Consider the following 17,001-nt stretch of genomic DNA (forward strand, 5'->3'; position numbering starts at 1 on the left):
AGCCCTGATATTTTACTTCCCGCTCTGCTCATCATTCTTACCCACATATCCCTGCCAACGCCTCAAACTAAAACCAAGTACAGTTCAATGCATGGTGTGGTAGTTAAAGGGCTCACTGAATAACCCATCTGGGCTGGAATCCCGGCCATGGCCACGCGGGCAGACCCTCAAAGAGACCATTTGCCTCGATCACAAGGACAATAGCACCTTTTTCTAGGCAGGAGGAAGTGACACAATTGTTATGAGATGCTAGGCACGGTGGTACCCAGCTGGCAGTCGACACTCAGTAAGTGTTTACTCTCATGGTTAAGAATCATTCTCCCATCCAGACTTTCAGGTTCAAAAGGGGAGAATGTCACCAGTGACACTGACTTAACCTTCCAGGTCCTTTTCCTCCCCTCCTTATCCTTTGTATGTAAATGTTGTATTTTTAGCAAACAGCAGAGAGCTTTCAGACTCTTTATCCTTCTTCCCCACCAGAACCTAAAAATACGCTTGATGAGTATAAATTTGCTCATGGAAAGTAAAAGAGAAATATTGCACCAGAGAAAAGACGTATGAAGGCACCCATGTGACAGAATGGCTGTGAAGATATATAAAGATATATAAACATATGTAAAGACACACACACACACATAAAGAAAGAATGTGTGACTCAAAAGGTCAAACCAGTACAGCCCAGCAGCTTGAATGGGCACTGCTCTTTCTGTCCCACTCACAGAAGCATGGGGGTCTAGGTTTTACGACTTTGCTAGTTTGATAAGTGGAAAATTGTTTCTTAATGCTTTAATCTGTATTTTTACTCACTTGTGAAATTCAATATTTTCTTCATATATTCATTTCCAACTTCTGGATTGCCTGATTGGGCCTCTTTATTTTTTTTTAAAGACTTTTATTTTAATTTTTAAAAATTTATTTAATATTTTTTATTCATTTATTTTTGGCTGCGTTGGGTCTTTGTTGCTGCGTGTGGGCTCTCTCTAGTTGCGGCGAGCAGGGGCTACTCTTTGCTAAGGTGTGCGTGTTGCTCCGTGGCATGTGGGATCCTCCCGGGCCAGGGCTCGAACCCGTGTCCCCTGCGTTGGCGGGCAGGTTCCTAACCACTGCACCACCAGGGAAGTCCCTAAAGACTTTTTTTTAAGAGCAGTTTTTGGTTCATAGCAAAGTTGAGAGGAAGGTACAGAGATTTCCCATATACCCCCTACACTGACACATGCATAATTTCTCCCATTATAGAAACCCCTCACCAGAGTGTACAACTGTTACAATTGATAACCTACATCGACACATGATAAGCATTCAAAATCCATAGTTTCCATTAGGGTTTACTCTTTGTGTTGCACATTCTTCAGGTTTGGACAAATGTGTGACATGTATCCATCATTATAGTTTCATAGACTATTTTCACTGCCCTAAAAATCCTCTGTGCTCTGCCTGTTCATCCCTTCCCCCTGACTCCCAGTGATCCTTTTACTGTCTCCATAGCTTTGCTTTTCCCAGAATGTCATAATCACACAGCATGTGGCCTTTTCAGATTGGCTTCTTTCACTTAGTAATATGCACTGAAGTTTCATCCATGTCTTTCATGGTTTAATTGCTCATTTCTGTTTAGTATTGAATAATATTCCATTGTCTGGATGGACCACAGCTTATCCATTTGCCTACTGAAGGACATCTTGTTTGCTTCCACATTTTGGCAATTATGAATAAAGTTGCTATAAACAGCTGTGTACAGATTTTTGGTGTGGATATAAGTTTTCAACTCCTTTGGGTAAATACCAAGGAGCGTGATTTTGGATTGGATGCTAAGAGTATGCTTAGCTTTATAAGAAACTGTCAAACTGTCTTCCAAAGTGGCTGCACCATTTTGCATTCAGCAATGCAATGAGCGTTTTTGTTGTTCCACATCCTTGTCGGCATTTGGTGCTGTCACTGTCCCAGATTTTGCTATTCTAATAGGTAGGTAGTAGTGGTACCATATAATCGAGCAATCACACTCCTTAGTACGGGTTATAACAAGCTGGTGTGGCTTAACTGTTTAACATGCAGACCCAATTTTGGGGTCATGTTATACTCACAGGAACTTACTTACTACAAACGTCTCTCTAAATCTACATCATACACACGTCATGTAATACCTAAGTGACATATACCACTGCACACCATTAAATATACCCGAGTAAAGACACCAGTCTGCTGAATCGTTCCCAAATGTTAAGAGATTTCAGTTGTTTTGCCCCTTTAATGCCACAATTAATGCAGCTGTACTCCTCCATCTCAGCAGAGATGACTTTTGATTTCTCAAATGTATCTCTCTGTGTGCATGTTTACTTGTGCACACACAGGCAGGCTTCCTATTTGCTCACTTTTCTGTGTGTGTTTCCATGTTATTGTCCAAAAGAAGATTTGCTGGATCAAAAAACATGATCAGTTTTATGGCTGTCATTGGCTAGATTTTAAAGAAAGAATGGGGTGGTTTTCCCAGTCCCTTGGTGGACTTTCACTAAACACTTGCTGGTGAACTTTCACTTAACACTTGCTGGTGAATTACTTGTTTCTTTTAGAAGAAATCCCCACACAGAACCTTCTGAGATGAGGTCCAGGGTGAGTATTCCAGGTCAACCATCCCGTTATGTGGATGCCCCAGTCCTGGGGTCCCGTCATGAAGACGACTGTGGTCTCCCAGACCCATCAAACAGGAGTCTCGTTTGAATCGCATGAGAGGACAAAGACCCTGCTGGGACAAGTCCTAGGTAAAAAGATCCATTTCTAATCACCTTTTTTTTTTTTTTTTTTTTGCGGCACGCGGGCCTCTCACTGTTGTGGCCTCTCCCGTTGCGGAGCTCAGGCTCTGGATGCGCAGGCTCAGCGGCCATGGCTCACGGGCCCAGCCGCTCCGCGGCATGTGGGATCCTCCCGCACCGGGGCACGAACGCGCGTCCCCTGCATCGGCAGGCGGACTCTCAGCCACTGCGCCACCAGGGAAGCCTTCTTCTTCTTTTTTAAAAGAAAATTCTAGTCATTTTCACACCCTGGTGATACAGAGACGATCCTTGCTTCATCTATGGGCACCTCTCATACAGACAGATAATTCCATTTGGGTAACAGTTTAGACCCTGACCTGCCGTAAAAGGGGTTTAGTGGCTAATTATGTTTGTCAGCAGGAAAGTCCATTAACAATTCCTGGGAAATAAAAATAGAACGTGGGTGATAAAGTCTAACCTTTTCCTCTGCGCTCAGTCTAGTCGGCTGGCTCCCAGGGTACCGCGCGCAGGGGCCTTGTGCCCGGCCCTTCAGACCAGGGTTCCTGGTGCAAAACGGCAGCGCCGGCACCTCAGCTCAGGGCGCTACACAGAAGGTCCGTCCTGCGCACTCAGTTCAAGATGGCGGGCGGTCGCCTGCAGAGACGCAGCACCTGGCACTGCGATGGGGGGTGGGCGGCGTGAGCAGCAGCTGCGCCTGCGCTGCTGGAGAGAACCCCGCCCCCTCCCCGCTAAAGCAGCCCCAATCGGGCCTGTTGGGAGAGCGCGTGCTCTGGAGCACGAGCTCCCACCTCCCCATTCTTTGATCAAAGAATAAAGCTTTCCTTTGCTTCTGAACTGAACTCGGCCTCATTCTATTGGAATCGACGCTGGGCAGGACGCTTGTTGGGGACGGAGGGCAGGTGAGTTGCTGAGTCAGTGCTAGGAGAGGTGTGAGCGGAGCATGGGCAAGCTCAGGAGGAGACCTCACGGGTGAGTGGAATCTGAGCAGGTTTCTGGAGGCTGATGGATTCCACCAGAGGGGCAGAGAAGAGGCTGGTTTGGGCCACATTTTTGCAAGATGTGCTGAACACTTCGATTGCATCTTGTAGGTGCCGTTGAGGACTTCAAGGCAGCAGAAAAGCAGAAATCCAGGTTAGTACAATGACCTTTTGCTTCACAAAAGTCTCATAAGAAAACCTTGCATGTTCCATTTTTTAAAAATTGGATAAATCCTCAGTTATGTACCATTGGATTTTTATCCCTGCTTAAGTTGTATCAGAACCTCTTCATAGTTGCAGAGAATTCCAGAGGAGTCAGGCCAGGCCCGTCATACAGTAATCCTAGAGTATAATGACAGCATTCCTAGGGAACATTATACCTCTAGGAAGCTGAGACCCACCCAGGACCTGACACTCCCCAAACACATCTTGGATCAGCCACCGTCCCTCCTTCCTGGGAGAGCATGGTGCACAACCTTGGGGTGATCATGGGGACCAGGGTTTTCATGAGGCCAGTTTTTAAGTCCCCAGCGGTGACCTGGCTGATGAGGGGGGTGGTGCGGTTGACAGACCAGGGTTGGCACTTTGTGAAGCGCTCGGCCTGGTCAGAATGAGACACAAGTGAGGAGATTTTAAGGGGGTAGGTGTGGGCAGAATAAACAGAGGGGTGATTCTCAGGGGAGAAGGCCTGGATCAGCGACCGTCTGGGGAGAACCCAGAAACCACACAAGCCTGGCAGACACCTAGGCTAGTGGAGAAGCGAGAAGAATGGGAAGAGTCGTGAGAAGAGCAGGGGAACCAACGAGAAATTCTGCCAGCCCACTTGTATGGGGATGGTTCTGCCTCAGTGACCTATTGCAGTTTTAATAGAAAAGCCTCCCACCCTGGTTTGGCCAACTTTGGGGAAGTGAGAACTGGTTTGGCGCCTTTGGGGAAGTGAGAAGAAAGGCCAAAGGGAAGCACTTTGACGTCGCCTTACCAGAGCTGCTTCACCACAACAGCTCTGCAGCTGTGTGGCAGCTGTTCTCTGCTCAGCGAATCTGAGGACAGTGAGGCCCTGTGGCCAGGGCTGGGTGGCTCTGGGCGGCCTCTTTTCATTCTGTCCTTGCTTTAGATACTAAACCAAGGACAGGTACCGATACAATAATCTTCACGCCGAACAGGACCTGTGTTTCATCCATGGCTACTTTTTGAACAGTTTAGTCCAGGTTTGTGTGACTGAATAATCCTCCACAGCCTGCCCAAGCCAGTGGAAGCCTCCACTGCCCTGGGGAATTCGTGGCCAACTGTCAGAGTTTTTTTTCTGGGGGGGGGAGGGCTATTTTGACTCCAGACTCTCTCTCTCTCTCTCTGGAGGTCTTGATTCAGAAGTCCCTATTGTATGCACTACTTGGGTGCTGGGTAGCTTCAACATGGCCTCAGTAGGAACAAAGCCAGATAGTCAAGGTGGGTGGTCCATTGGGGGCCACAAATGTCATCGATCAAAATTGGCAACTCAGGACAGAGGCCTGAGAGTTTGGGTTAGGGGATGAAGTTTAAAGAAAAAAGTTCTTTCTGATCTGAAATGACATGAATAACTGAGGTACCTATGTCGGAAAGGCGGACATTTCTATGGCAGCAACACAGGTGGCCTGAGTGGGTGAGGTACGTGGGCCACGGTGGAGAGGGGAGGGCAGTTCCTCAAGCCTGCCTCCACTGTCTCAAGCCAGAGCTTCTTGGTTTCCCGGTCAAGGAAGGATGCAGAAGGTCCCTGTTTGTAGCGTCGTTCTGAGGGCTGGGTGTCTGCCCGGCAAGTGGCAGCGTTTCTGTGCTGAGCATGGCAGCTTCCTCTCTAGAAAGCGCTTCCCTTTTCAGACACGGACACCCTTGTTTTGGAGGGAGGAATAGACCGTAGCTTCTAGAACCAATTTCGATTACATACAGAAAAATGAGCTCAGGGCTGCTGAGAGTGACAAACTACGTGGGGGTAAACTGAAGCCCCCCTCCCCATGATATTAGGAACTTCGGGAGAGGGTGGGCTGCACCCTCAGACCTTCCTGCCCGTTCGCCCAGCCTCTGTCAAGTGCCATTTATGACATGGAAATGCTCCCCAATGATGGCCTGGGCTGGCATCACCCACTTTCCGGAGGGGGATGCAGTCTCCAGCCGTGGGCCCGGTTCCCTCCCCAACCGCCCCCAACCCCCCCACCCCAGGCGGGACGGGTCCTCTCTCCACCCCGGGCGCCTTGCAGCCGGCAGCCCCTGGGTCGGGTGCGGGCGAGGGGGAGGGGGACTCTGCAGAGACGGGTCCGAGGCCGCCGGCCGGCGGGTGGGAAGAGGCCCTGTGCCAGGACGCCGCAGGCCCGGGGGCTGGGGGCCGGGTGGCTGACGCCGTCGGGGGCGTTCCCAGAAGCCGGGCCGCCGAGGTTTCCCCGCAGCCCCGGGAGGAGCCGGCGGCGGCCACGTGACCCTCCTCGGCGCGGCCGGCGGCCCAGAAATAGCAGCGGCTGCGGATCCGCCCGCGGGCTGAGCGAGGGGAAGGCGGGGACCGGAGGACGCCAGCTGGCGGGGCGCGGCGCGGCGCGGCTCCGGAGGATGCTGAGCTCCTGTCCGGCCCGGCCCCGAGCTCATGATGGCCATCCGGGAGCTCAAAGTCTGTCTCCTCGGGGTAAGTCCTGCGCCGCCATTCGCCGGGGACCCGGGTCCGCGCGCCCCTCGTCGGCGCGCCTCCCTCGTCCCCAACTTCCCCTGCCCACCCCTCGTCCGTGCTCCCCCCGTGTCCCCTGCACCCCCTCTCCCGCTCCCCCGGGCCCCCTCCCCGTCAGGCCCTGCTGGTTCCGGGCCCGAACCTGAACGGGAGCTTTCTCGACTCGTCGTCCCTCCGCCGCCGGCCCGCGTCCCCGGAGTTGCTCGGGCCGGGCCGGGCGCCCGGGACCCCTCCGCGGGGACAGGAGCCGCGGCCCTCACCTCTGAGGGCTTTCTCCTTCGCCTTTAATAATTTCCTTCCGGCGGAAACTTTAAGTTACTCAGCCAAGGCGCCGACTCTTTTTGCCTCCCTGGGCCAACTGGTTTATTTACTTGTTTAAAAAGAAAGCCCAGCTCAGGGTGAGAAAATGCGCGAGGGGATGACCTGGCGGGAAGGTGAAGAGAGAACAACGGATGGTAGAAAACCGCGCCTAGGAAACTTTTAGTGCCGCGGATAAAGGCAAGATGAGAGAGTCCTCCCCTGTCCCCACTTCCCCTCCCGAAGTGGGTCCTTCTGAGCCCGAAGAAACTTGGAAGAAGCCAGAAACAAAGACAGACACAAACACCCAAGTGGTGCGGACCTGTCAGATGGCACTGGACAGGCCCCTGGGGACCGCCCAGGGGATTCAGATGGTGTTAAGGGTCTCCTCCTCTTGGGTGCGCATATCAAATTCCAGAATTACTTCTTTGGGAAGAGCTGGTTTGAAGCCCTGTTTTCAGCAGCTTTTGGTAGGAATGCCTAGTGTTCTGCCGATCTGGTCGCCCAAGAAAACCATTTCTGAAAAGAGCAGCAAAGGTTGGACTAACTGGTCTGTCAAGACGGATGTGCAGAAGTAGATAAAGAAGAAATGGTTCTAGGTTAGGACTGGGTTGTCGCAGACCAAGGGGCTGTCTGGGCTCCCTCTAGGCTCTTCTGGAACCTGGGGCAGAATGATGCTCTTGGCTGTCTCCCCTCGCTGTCCTTTGCTGGAACCCCCATTTACACTAGGTCTTCGGTTGGCCTCGAATTCCAGGGGATCAGGCAAAGGCCCCCCTTCCCTGTGCCCCTCCCCCTGCCTGCTCTGCCATGGCCTGGATTTGGATGGGATGCTGTTCTGGCCTTCCTCTGTTGACCTTTATCGGTGTTGCAGGGGTAGGTTGCACCGTCTGCCAGGCTCTCTAACATAAGCCAGACATAAATTCCAGGAATCGCATGCTTTCCTTGTGAGGAATCATTTCAGCCTCAAGGAGGCCCTTCAAAGACTCAGAAGGAACGTCGGATCCCAAGGAATCAGAGGCAGCTTTGACGTGTGTTGTGTGTGTCAGGATTGGCTTTGGGAAGAAATGAAGTCGGAAGTGACTTGCCTGCCCCACCGCATGAATTATTTGCAATTTTGCTACTTAGGGGTGAGTCTGTTTCCTTCTATAAGGAACTGATCAGGTAGAAAGAGCCCTGTACCCGGAGGCGGCAAGCCTGGGTTCTCATTCTCTCCCATTCATTGGCTGTGGTGTTTTGGACCAGTACCTTAGCTGCATTGTCTGTGAAATGGACATAATAGCATCTTCCCTTTTAAGGCAGAGGACTATAGCAGATGATCACCTAAGATACATGGTACCATTTCCTGCTACCCTGTGATTCCAAGCCTGGGAGATGAGAAAGCTGGAGGAACTCCCTATACTTCTTTTTGTCTCATCTCTAAGAATGGAACGCACTCATTCAGTGATTTCCTGGAGACAGTGCCTCTCCTTGTTTGCTGGTCCTTTGCAGTGGCTCAGTTGGTAGGAGGTTGGGCTTGGAAGGGAAGAACGGTCCCAAAGCAGAGCAAGAAGATGTTTCTGAGCAGATGGAGACCTTGAAGCTCCAATCCCATCACACCGTATCCGTGGCCTTCTTTTTTTGAGAGTGGCTCTAGGTTTTAGTCTTGCTTAGGTCGGAAGACATCTTATTTGAAATCTTTGAAAGGGCCAGTGATCTTTTTATCACACTGAGTAATGTGTCTTAAGTTCCCCCCGTTTGGCTGGTCCTGTCCTGGGCAAGATGTGTGTGACAGGGTATGTTCTCAGCGGCTCCTCCAAACAGGGTGATGCTCTGGGTGAGACAGCACTTGGGTGAGGCTACAGCCGTTCTAACTGCTGGGTCTGCTCTCTTGATTTGGGAGAGAAGCCTGTGGATCCGCGGCTGGAAGAGGGAATCAGTGCCAAACCCAGCGTCCTCTCAAAATTTTAAGAGGCGTCCCGGCTCCTTTGTTCTATGTGTGGGAGGCCTGTCTTTTCTGGATGAAGTCTTGCATGCAGCCAGCCCTCAGCTTCCTGTTTTTAGCCATCGCCCCACCTCCCTGAAATCTCAGTCTGACCCAGGCCCTAGCAGCCGTGCCCACTGTGGGCGTCACTGTCTGTTGGGCCCTGGTGAAAAGGTGATGGGAATGAGGACCACTTAGCTGCAGCCCTGCTCGCTCACTGGAGAGGCTGAGGGGCTGGTCCTTTTGTGCCTGGTGATGGTCCCTGTTCCTCAGTGATTACTTGGGGACGTGCTTCCCATTTAAGGCACACGGTTGTGTTTGGCACGGGCGGTGCAGGCTTTCCTCCCTCTCAGCTGAAGCCTCATGCGCCTCGAGGGGCTGGAGGTTCCCCACCGGAGGGTCATATGCAGAAGGTGGCAGTGGAGTGGGCCAGGTGGCATGTACCTGTGCCTTTCAGAACCCTGATGTTAGACGTGTCTGATCTTACTTCTTTTGGTGAGTGCTCTCGGATGGAACCACAGCCATCTGTGGAACATTCCCTGCATGCTTTGTGCTAGCGCAGGGTTTATTTAGCCTACCTGTTAGAGATTTTTGACCTTGCTGCTTTCACGGGTAGACTTCGTGTTTCTCCCAAGCCTTCGTGAGTGCCCTTTCCTGGGATAAGCCGGGCTGTCATGGAAGTGAGCCGGGCAGGAGGGTGTTGACGGGGGTCTGCGTTGGACTCTTCGGACACATGAGTCTCATTCTTGCCAATAAAGTGCCAATCATCCTGCTTTGTGAATCTCAGCTAGTATTATGAAACATGTAGCTTAAAAACAACTCCATTAAAAACAGCAAAGTATGTTAAAAAAAAAACAAAAACTAACAAAACCAATATTGAGGCAGCAGCTGTTCCAACCCCAAAGGTGGAAAGCTTCCCAGTATGCATTTTTAAAACACATCACCACGTGGCAGAAAGTGAGAGGAGGGAGAGGAGGGGAAGGAGGTGGGGGGGGGGGCGGGGAGAGGAGGGGGAGAGGGGGAGGGAGAGAAGGAGGAAAGGATATTTCTTGTCTTTCATTATTTCCTCTGGGTGTGTACACTTAAAAACTGCTTCCGAATGGAATCCCTGAGAGATTTATATTTGGACTTCGGTTGTCTTGACGACAGTTTAGAGATCTCTGCCACTTCCTCCACAGCTGAGTGGCATGGTTAAGAGGCCACCGTCAGGGCCTTGGTGAGGCCTCTCCTCTGGCCTCTGTTAGAATCTGCTTAGTGCTTCATCACAGCGCAATCCAGTCCCTGGGATGTGCTGTGACATGTGGGCAGTGGGGACTTCTAGCCTGTCCGGACCTTCACGAGAAAGGGCTGTGGGACCCCCGAACACCCATGAGGCTGCTCACAGCCAGCAGATCGGCCCGAGCTGTGGACGCCGGCACAGCCGGCTGAATGAGGGTGAGCGCTCCTTACCGAAAGTGTTCCATAAGGTTATGTGAATCGTGGGGTCCTTGTGGAAGGAACAATGCATAGGATGGGGAAGCGCAGCCCAGGCAGCCATCAGCATTGCTTTCCAAGCCTGAGATTCTGTTAACATACTCATATTTGAGGGGCTTCCCTGGTGGCGCAGTGGTTAAGAATCCGCCTGCCAATGCAGGGGACACGGGTTCAAGCCGTGGTCTGGGAAGATCCCACATGCTGCGGAGCAACTAAGCCCGTGCGCCACAACTGTTGAGCCTGCGCTCTAGAGCCCGCGAGCCACAACTACTGAGCCCGCGAGCCTAGAGCCCGTGCCCTGCAACAAGAGAAGCCACCGCAATGAGAAGCCCACGCACCGCAATGAAGAGTAGCCCCTGCTCGCTGCAACTAGAGAAAGCCCGTGGGCAGCAACGAAGACCCAACGCAGCCAAAAATAAATAAATAAAATTTAAAAAAACCACACATACCCTTTTTTTTTTTTCTTACCCAGAAACTAGCATTTCTTTTTGCGGGGGAAGTGGGGAGGGGAGTGGGGGGTTGCAGAGAGGCTAGGAACTTACAGTAATTCGTTTCTTACCTGATTCCTCTATTAAACTGAACCCCTGTGGAAAGTGTGGTTTAGCGTTGGTGACTCTGGGACGAGAATAAATATTCACAATAGAGCGGGACGTCTCCCAGCAGGGCCCGGTGCGTAGTGACACTGAGCCCCCGAGCCGGGCTGCTGGGCTCCACCAGGCCCTCGCTCCTCTTCTGCTCAGGGTCAGTATGGCCGCATCTCACCCTGAGCCCAGCGTGTGCATCAGTCATCTGTGGGGCATTTTCAAACGTCTCTGGTCCTTCCCCAGCCCTTGTCTGTAGCTCTCAGGCGTGCTGCCCCACCTCTACCACCGCCCAGCGTCCCTGTTTCAGTGAGTGTGTTGTATCCCCGAGATCTGCTCCAAGGCTCTGGCCGTTGGAAAACAGAAAACTTTACATTTTAAGGTGCCAGGACATGAAAAGATTTTGAGGTCACGCATTAGAACAGGTCTTCAAATTCAGTTTTGTCCAACAGGTTAGACTAATTTTGGTGCTTCCGTGTCTGTACATATTACACTTTCATTTGTCTTAGTTTCTATAATTTGTCATATGTGTTGGAAATTGGAATAGACTTTCCTTCACTCAGTCGTTCACTGATTATCGAGCACTTCTTTCATGCCGGGAGCTTGGGCGGCTGCAGGTGGACAGGACAGCCACGATCCCTGTCTTCAAGGCACTCTGCCTCTCCCATGACGTGGACACAATGACACGTGAACTAAATGACATCACCAGTATCCTTGCGACAGCACTCACCACGGAGCCACGCCCAATAGAATTAACAGAGTAGGATGACAATAAATATTGACTGTCGTCCATCTTATCAGGTGTGAGGACAGGTGAGGGACAAAAAGGTTTTGGTCAAGATCTGTCTTGAGTACCTGCGGTGGATAAGGTGCTGTGTCAGCTCTACTGGAGGTGGAAAGTCGGGAGGCTGGGTTCTAGTCCCGCTTGTGGTGGAGGGGCTCCTGGTTGGGCAGGTAAGACAGGAGCTAGCATCCGTGGCTGTGGTGACAAGAAGGATGCTGGAGGTGTCACGTGGCGCCACGGGAGACATGCAGGTTATGTTAAGTGCAGTGGGGGGCTGGGAACTGAGCCATCTGGAAGGTCTCCTGGCGTGGGAAGGATTTGCACAGGGCTTCAAAGGACACGTAGGGCTTGGACAGGGAAGGAAAGGTGGGCATGGACCCCAGGACTGGGAGAGCAGGCTCTGGATCTCACTCTATTTTCTGGAAGGCTGAGGTGGTGGGAGGGTGTGGGGAGGTGATGAGCACCGCCTCCCACTCCCAGGCTGACGGCTCTCCTGCTGACCCCACAGCCTCTAGCAGGGGGTCTTTTATTTTAACTCCCCTTTCCTGTTTTATTTTGAAAAACATCAAACTTACAAAGCAGTTGAAAGAGCAGTAGAACGAATGTCTATAGCCTTCTCACCTAGAGTCAGAAGGGATGACTTTTTGTCACTCTTGCTTTCCTCTCTCTAGTACACAAAAAATATTGGCTTTTCCCCCTGAACCATCTGAAAGTGAGTTGCAGACATTATGACACATCACCCCTACAGTCTTCAGTGTGTATCTTTTAGGGACAAGGACATTCTCCCCCCACACAACTGTAACATCATCATCTCACCTCTGACGTTGAACACAGCAATAGTGTCAGTCGTGTAGTTCACATCCAGGATGCAGTCAGGGATCACGTGTTACATTTGCTTCTCACAGCTGCTTCTTAACATCTCTCATCTAAAACCGTTCCTCTCTTTTTTTTTTCCCACCACGACATTTGTGTTTTTGAAGAATCTGGACAGTTGTCTTGTAGAAAGTTCTAGCATCTCGATTTGTCTGTTTGCTTCTTTGTTGCTTCTTCTGGGTTAAGTGGTGGGAAGACAACCTAGGTGATGTTGAATGGTTGTATCTTTTTCTGTGCTCATATGGAAGTAACTCTTTCTCATTTACCTCTATGGCACTCCTTCAAAAAATACTCCTGGCTTTTATGAGCAACAGGCAGTGGTGTGTCTGAACAAAACCAAGGGCCTTGATCATGTGGGTCAGACGCTTTAGCGGGGACTGAAGGTGCACAACCGAAATCAACTCGGGGTGAGTGAGATGCTGAGCTCACCCACCTACCCATCTGCTCGTCCACCTCCCACCCCCGGGGCTCCCGCGACCCTTCCTGGGCTCTGGGTCCTGACTTTCCACAGAGCACTGACCACTTCCTGACAGACCACATGATTTATTTTCCCCGCCTAATTGCTAAAGCTGCTGAGAGTTGCAGGTGTCCCGAGAAGTTTGTCAGCAGAAATAAAGAAAAGAAAAGTGGGATTTAACATTGGGGTCCCGGAGCGAGCTTCTCCTTGTGGAACCTTCTGTCTCGAGTCTTTTTCTGATTATTTCCTTGCTCCTCATGCCCCAGCCCTGCTCTGAATTCTCTGGAGGTGAGGACTGTGCTTCTGCTCACTAGTATTTAGCCTGGGCTACTCTCAGTTTCCCTAGAGGTGCCCAGATGACCCGGGTTATCAGAAAACTGGGCCCTGGAGAGAAGCGGAACCTAGGGGAGGTCACTTCCCTCCTATTTTCTCTTCTTTGAGCAAGATGCTGGGAAGCTGGATGCCTTTGTATCAACAGTATGCGTTTTTCTGGAAGAAACAGATACCTGAATTGTTCAGAATTACTTCCTTTCTGCCCTTGTGGAATCACTGTTCTAACTAGGACCTGCAGATAAAATGCATCTTCCTAAAAAGTGCCTCTACCCCAGCCTGCCCTGGAAGGGGAGGAGAGAAAAGGGATGGAGGGAAGGAGAGGTTATGCGGGGGTGGGTGGGTTGGAGAAGACAAGGGAAGGGGAAAGAAGTCTGTGTGAGAGAGAGAGAGAGAGGGAGAATGCCAAGCACAGACACACACACGCACACACACACAGACACACACAGACACACACACAGACACAGACACGCACAGACACACGCACACACACGCACACATGCACACACACGCACACATGCACACACACACAAACACAGATACACAGACACACACAGACACGCACAGACACACACACACAGACACACACACAGAGAATGACACACACACACACAGACACACACACACAGACACAGAGAATGACAAGCACACACATACACAGACACAGACACACACAGAGAATGACAAGCACACACACACACCACACACACCACACACACACACACACACACACACACACACACACACACGGTATCACATAAAGCTTGCCCTCTGCTGGCAGGGGAAAAGAGCAAAGCCTCCCTCCCTCCCTCCCTCCCTTTATCAAACGATTGGCCAGGGCATTTACATTTGTAGCAAGCTTAATTAAGAAAGTCTTTTTTTAAAAAAAAAATCTCATAGCATCAATACTTCAAAGACATCTTTCATTTGGGGAGGTAAGATATTTTCTAAACTTTTCATAACAAACTTCTGAAAAGCTATTTTTTTTCATTATCCGTGCCCATCTTAATTAGATTTTGAACCTAATGATGAGGCGGGGGAAAGGATTAAGGAGTAAAATGATGGACGTCGATTTGGGTTTGAGATGGCAAAGGCTAGGGATACAGGATGGTGCTTTTAACCTTGTTTCTTTATAATGACACGTAACTGTGCCAACTTGCTCATGTCCTGTTTCCTCGGGTGAGTTGGAAATCCTGCAGCTGTGAAGACAGCATCCTGCCTGCCCTCCTGCACCTCGCAGCTCACCTCCTCATGGTTTTTCTTCCTCTGTCTTTTGTTTTATGTCCAGCCGGCTCCTTTATTTTATGGTCAACATCCAGCCCACCGTCCTGCTCCAGAGTTTTCCTGCTGTCTCTGTTCTTTCAGCTCCACATTCTTCCATTGTTTTGTTTCCTTTTTCTCTCCCCTTCTAGTCAGTGAATCATCAGCCTGTCCTTTAAAGAGACACCCAGGGCTTGGCTGTTAGAGGAAAATGTTTCTGACTCTGCTTTCCATCCCTCCCTTCCCCACTGAGTGGGGAGTGTGCTGAGCCCCAGTGCTTGACCTTTCCTCCTGCTGCCAGTGTAGCCCAGAAACCCGGCCAGACTTACCCTGTGGGGAGTAACGAAGGCATTTCATGAATCTTCTTGTTTTAGTGTAAAATAAAACAACAAAAAGGCGTCTGTGTAAAGTAAATTAGGATTTCACTAATGGATCGTGTGCTGTGGGGATGAAGAGAGACCCTTACCAGGTGTGTGCATGACTGCCATGTGGGCAGGTGTAATGACTTCCCGCGGGGGTGTGGGGTCTGTCCTTGGGTTTCCAGCCCAGCAGGGCCCTTGGGCTGATAGGGTGGGAAGCGGGAGGTGAAGTAACAGCATCAGGAGACCCCTGGGATGTCACATGATGCTCAATGGCCAGGTAAGGGGGTGGAGTTTGGGCATGGCTGGTGGAGGGGAGGCTGTAGGTGTCTGAGGATGAGGCTGGGTGCAGAGGAGGGACCAAGAGTGGCCCTGTTTACACCGAGCAGAGACAGGAAAAGGTTCCGAAAGGGCTCGAATGCACGTCCAAGTGCGCCTGGGCCTGATTCGTGCTCACAAATAACTTATTCTTTCTCGTTTGGTTCTGTGCGTTGGTTTATTTAGTGAGCCTGCATTACTAGTGTAATTAACTTAAAACCTGTAAAAATTTACTGCAGGACCCGGGGAGATGTTTGCTGGGTAGAGATCGTTTGGTTGTTGCTGGAAATAACGGGTACACCGATATAAAATTGGAAGGTAATTTGGACGCAACATTGTAAAATCAACTATACTTAAGTTAAAAAAAAAAGAAAAAGAAAGTAAATTTGGGTTGTTATTCAGGCTCCTGTTCCATCGCCATGGCAGGGGCGGTGGGGTGGGCAGGGGCATTCCGGGCGTGGTCAGTGGCCCCCCGTTTGGCTTCCCCACCTGTCCCTGATCTAGGGTTTCTCCAAATGGGTCTGGGAGAGGTGTGGGCCTGCCGATCTGTCCTGTGGGATCTGCAGGTTTTCTGTGCTTGTTCATTTCTATGCTGCTCTTTGAAAGGTGAATAAAATTACATCTGGATCTTCCAGGTGATCCTCCTGTAACAAAACTATAGCAACTTTAATGTCCGTTAAAACTGGCCAAGGAGAGGAGAACCCAGGCAGAGTCAGCACAGATATCGCGTTGGGGCCACGTGATGACCGAGCGGTTCCGGAGCAGGTGCCTCAGGTATTGATGGACCTGCTCCCGGGTTGGGCACAGCTGGCAGCGGAGTGGACCCACTGTCCCTGACCTCATGGAGCCTACATCCTAGGAGTGACCGTGATTGAGAGCTCTGGGTCCCTGATGTGACAGATGGTGACAGGCGCCCTGCAGAGAAAGCCAGCATGGGCCAGGTGGGCCCATCCCCTACTTGGAGCTGCACCCTCCCCTGCACTTGGGCTTGAGAAAGTCCTCGCCAAGACAGCCTTTAAGTAAACACAGAGACCATATTCTTGAGCCGGCTGGGCCCTCCTGGCAGAGGGAACCCCACGCTGGGGTGGGAGCAGCAGGCTGGCCAGTGTGGCTGGAACAGTGACCAGTGGGAAGAGGGCAGAAGTGGGGTTGGGGGCCTGTTAATTGGGGTCTCGCGGGCCGGTGTGGGAACTGTGGCGTCTCCTGGGAATCCAGCGGGGGCCATGGAAGGTTTTTGTGCAGGGACAGTGATCTGACTCGTCCATCGTGGTGGTCAGCCTAGCGGCCACCTGGAGGATAGACCACTGGAGGATGCATGCAGGGGAGCCTGTGGCAGGCTGTGACCTTGGTCGCGAGCAGGGTCCCGATCGGGCTGTTTGGAAGGAAGAACTGACAAACTTTGCTGACAGATGTTGTGTGGAATGCAAGGGAAGTAACCCATCCCGGGCACAGGGTGACAGAGCACTCTGACCTTGGGACTGACCGCAGCCCTGAACTGTTTTTCTTCAGGTAGCAACACCATCCATCGTATTAGGTTAATGTTCATTTGAATGGCACTGGTCTGATAGTTTAATTTGTATTTAATTAATGCATTTATCTTTATTTTATAGCTCTAGAATAACAAAAACAATTTGTGGGTACCTTTACTATTTGTATACAGTATATTTACACAACAAGTAATATCTGTGTTGGGTCCCTGGGGTAGCTTTTCTCTTTAAAAGAGCTTATAGAACCTTAACAGGGCCTGAGAAGCATGGCCCTGAGAATATTTTGTAAAGAAAGACGTCTGCGTAAAAAGATGAGTTGTAAAATTTAAAAAAAGTAAATAAAGTAAAAAGATGAGTTGTATTCTTTCTAGACCTCCACCTCAGGTTAGGCTAA

At 50.9% G+C, this 17,001-nt stretch overlaps 1 protein-coding gene across 1 annotated transcript in view; it reads left to right on the forward strand.

Moving 5' to 3' along the window:
- Positions 1–6,151: 6,151 nt before the first annotated feature.
- The window catches only part of RAB31 (RAB31, member RAS oncogene family), a 112,350-nt gene continuing 101,500 nt past the window's right edge, over positions 6,152–17,001 (forward strand). The window contains exon 1 of the mRNA XM_012535276.3: positions 6,152–6,389. Coding sequence (XP_012390730.1) covers positions 6,351–6,389 — 39 coding nt within the window. The 5' untranslated portion in view covers positions 6,152–6,350. The remainder of the gene's footprint in view (positions 6,390–17,001) is intronic.

Source organism: Orcinus orca, chromosome 15 (assembly GCF_937001465.1).
Source record: "Orcinus orca chromosome 15, mOrcOrc1.1, whole genome shotgun sequence".
In the NCBI taxonomy this organism is placed as follows: Eukaryota; Metazoa; Chordata; class Mammalia; order Artiodactyla; family Delphinidae; genus Orcinus; species Orcinus orca.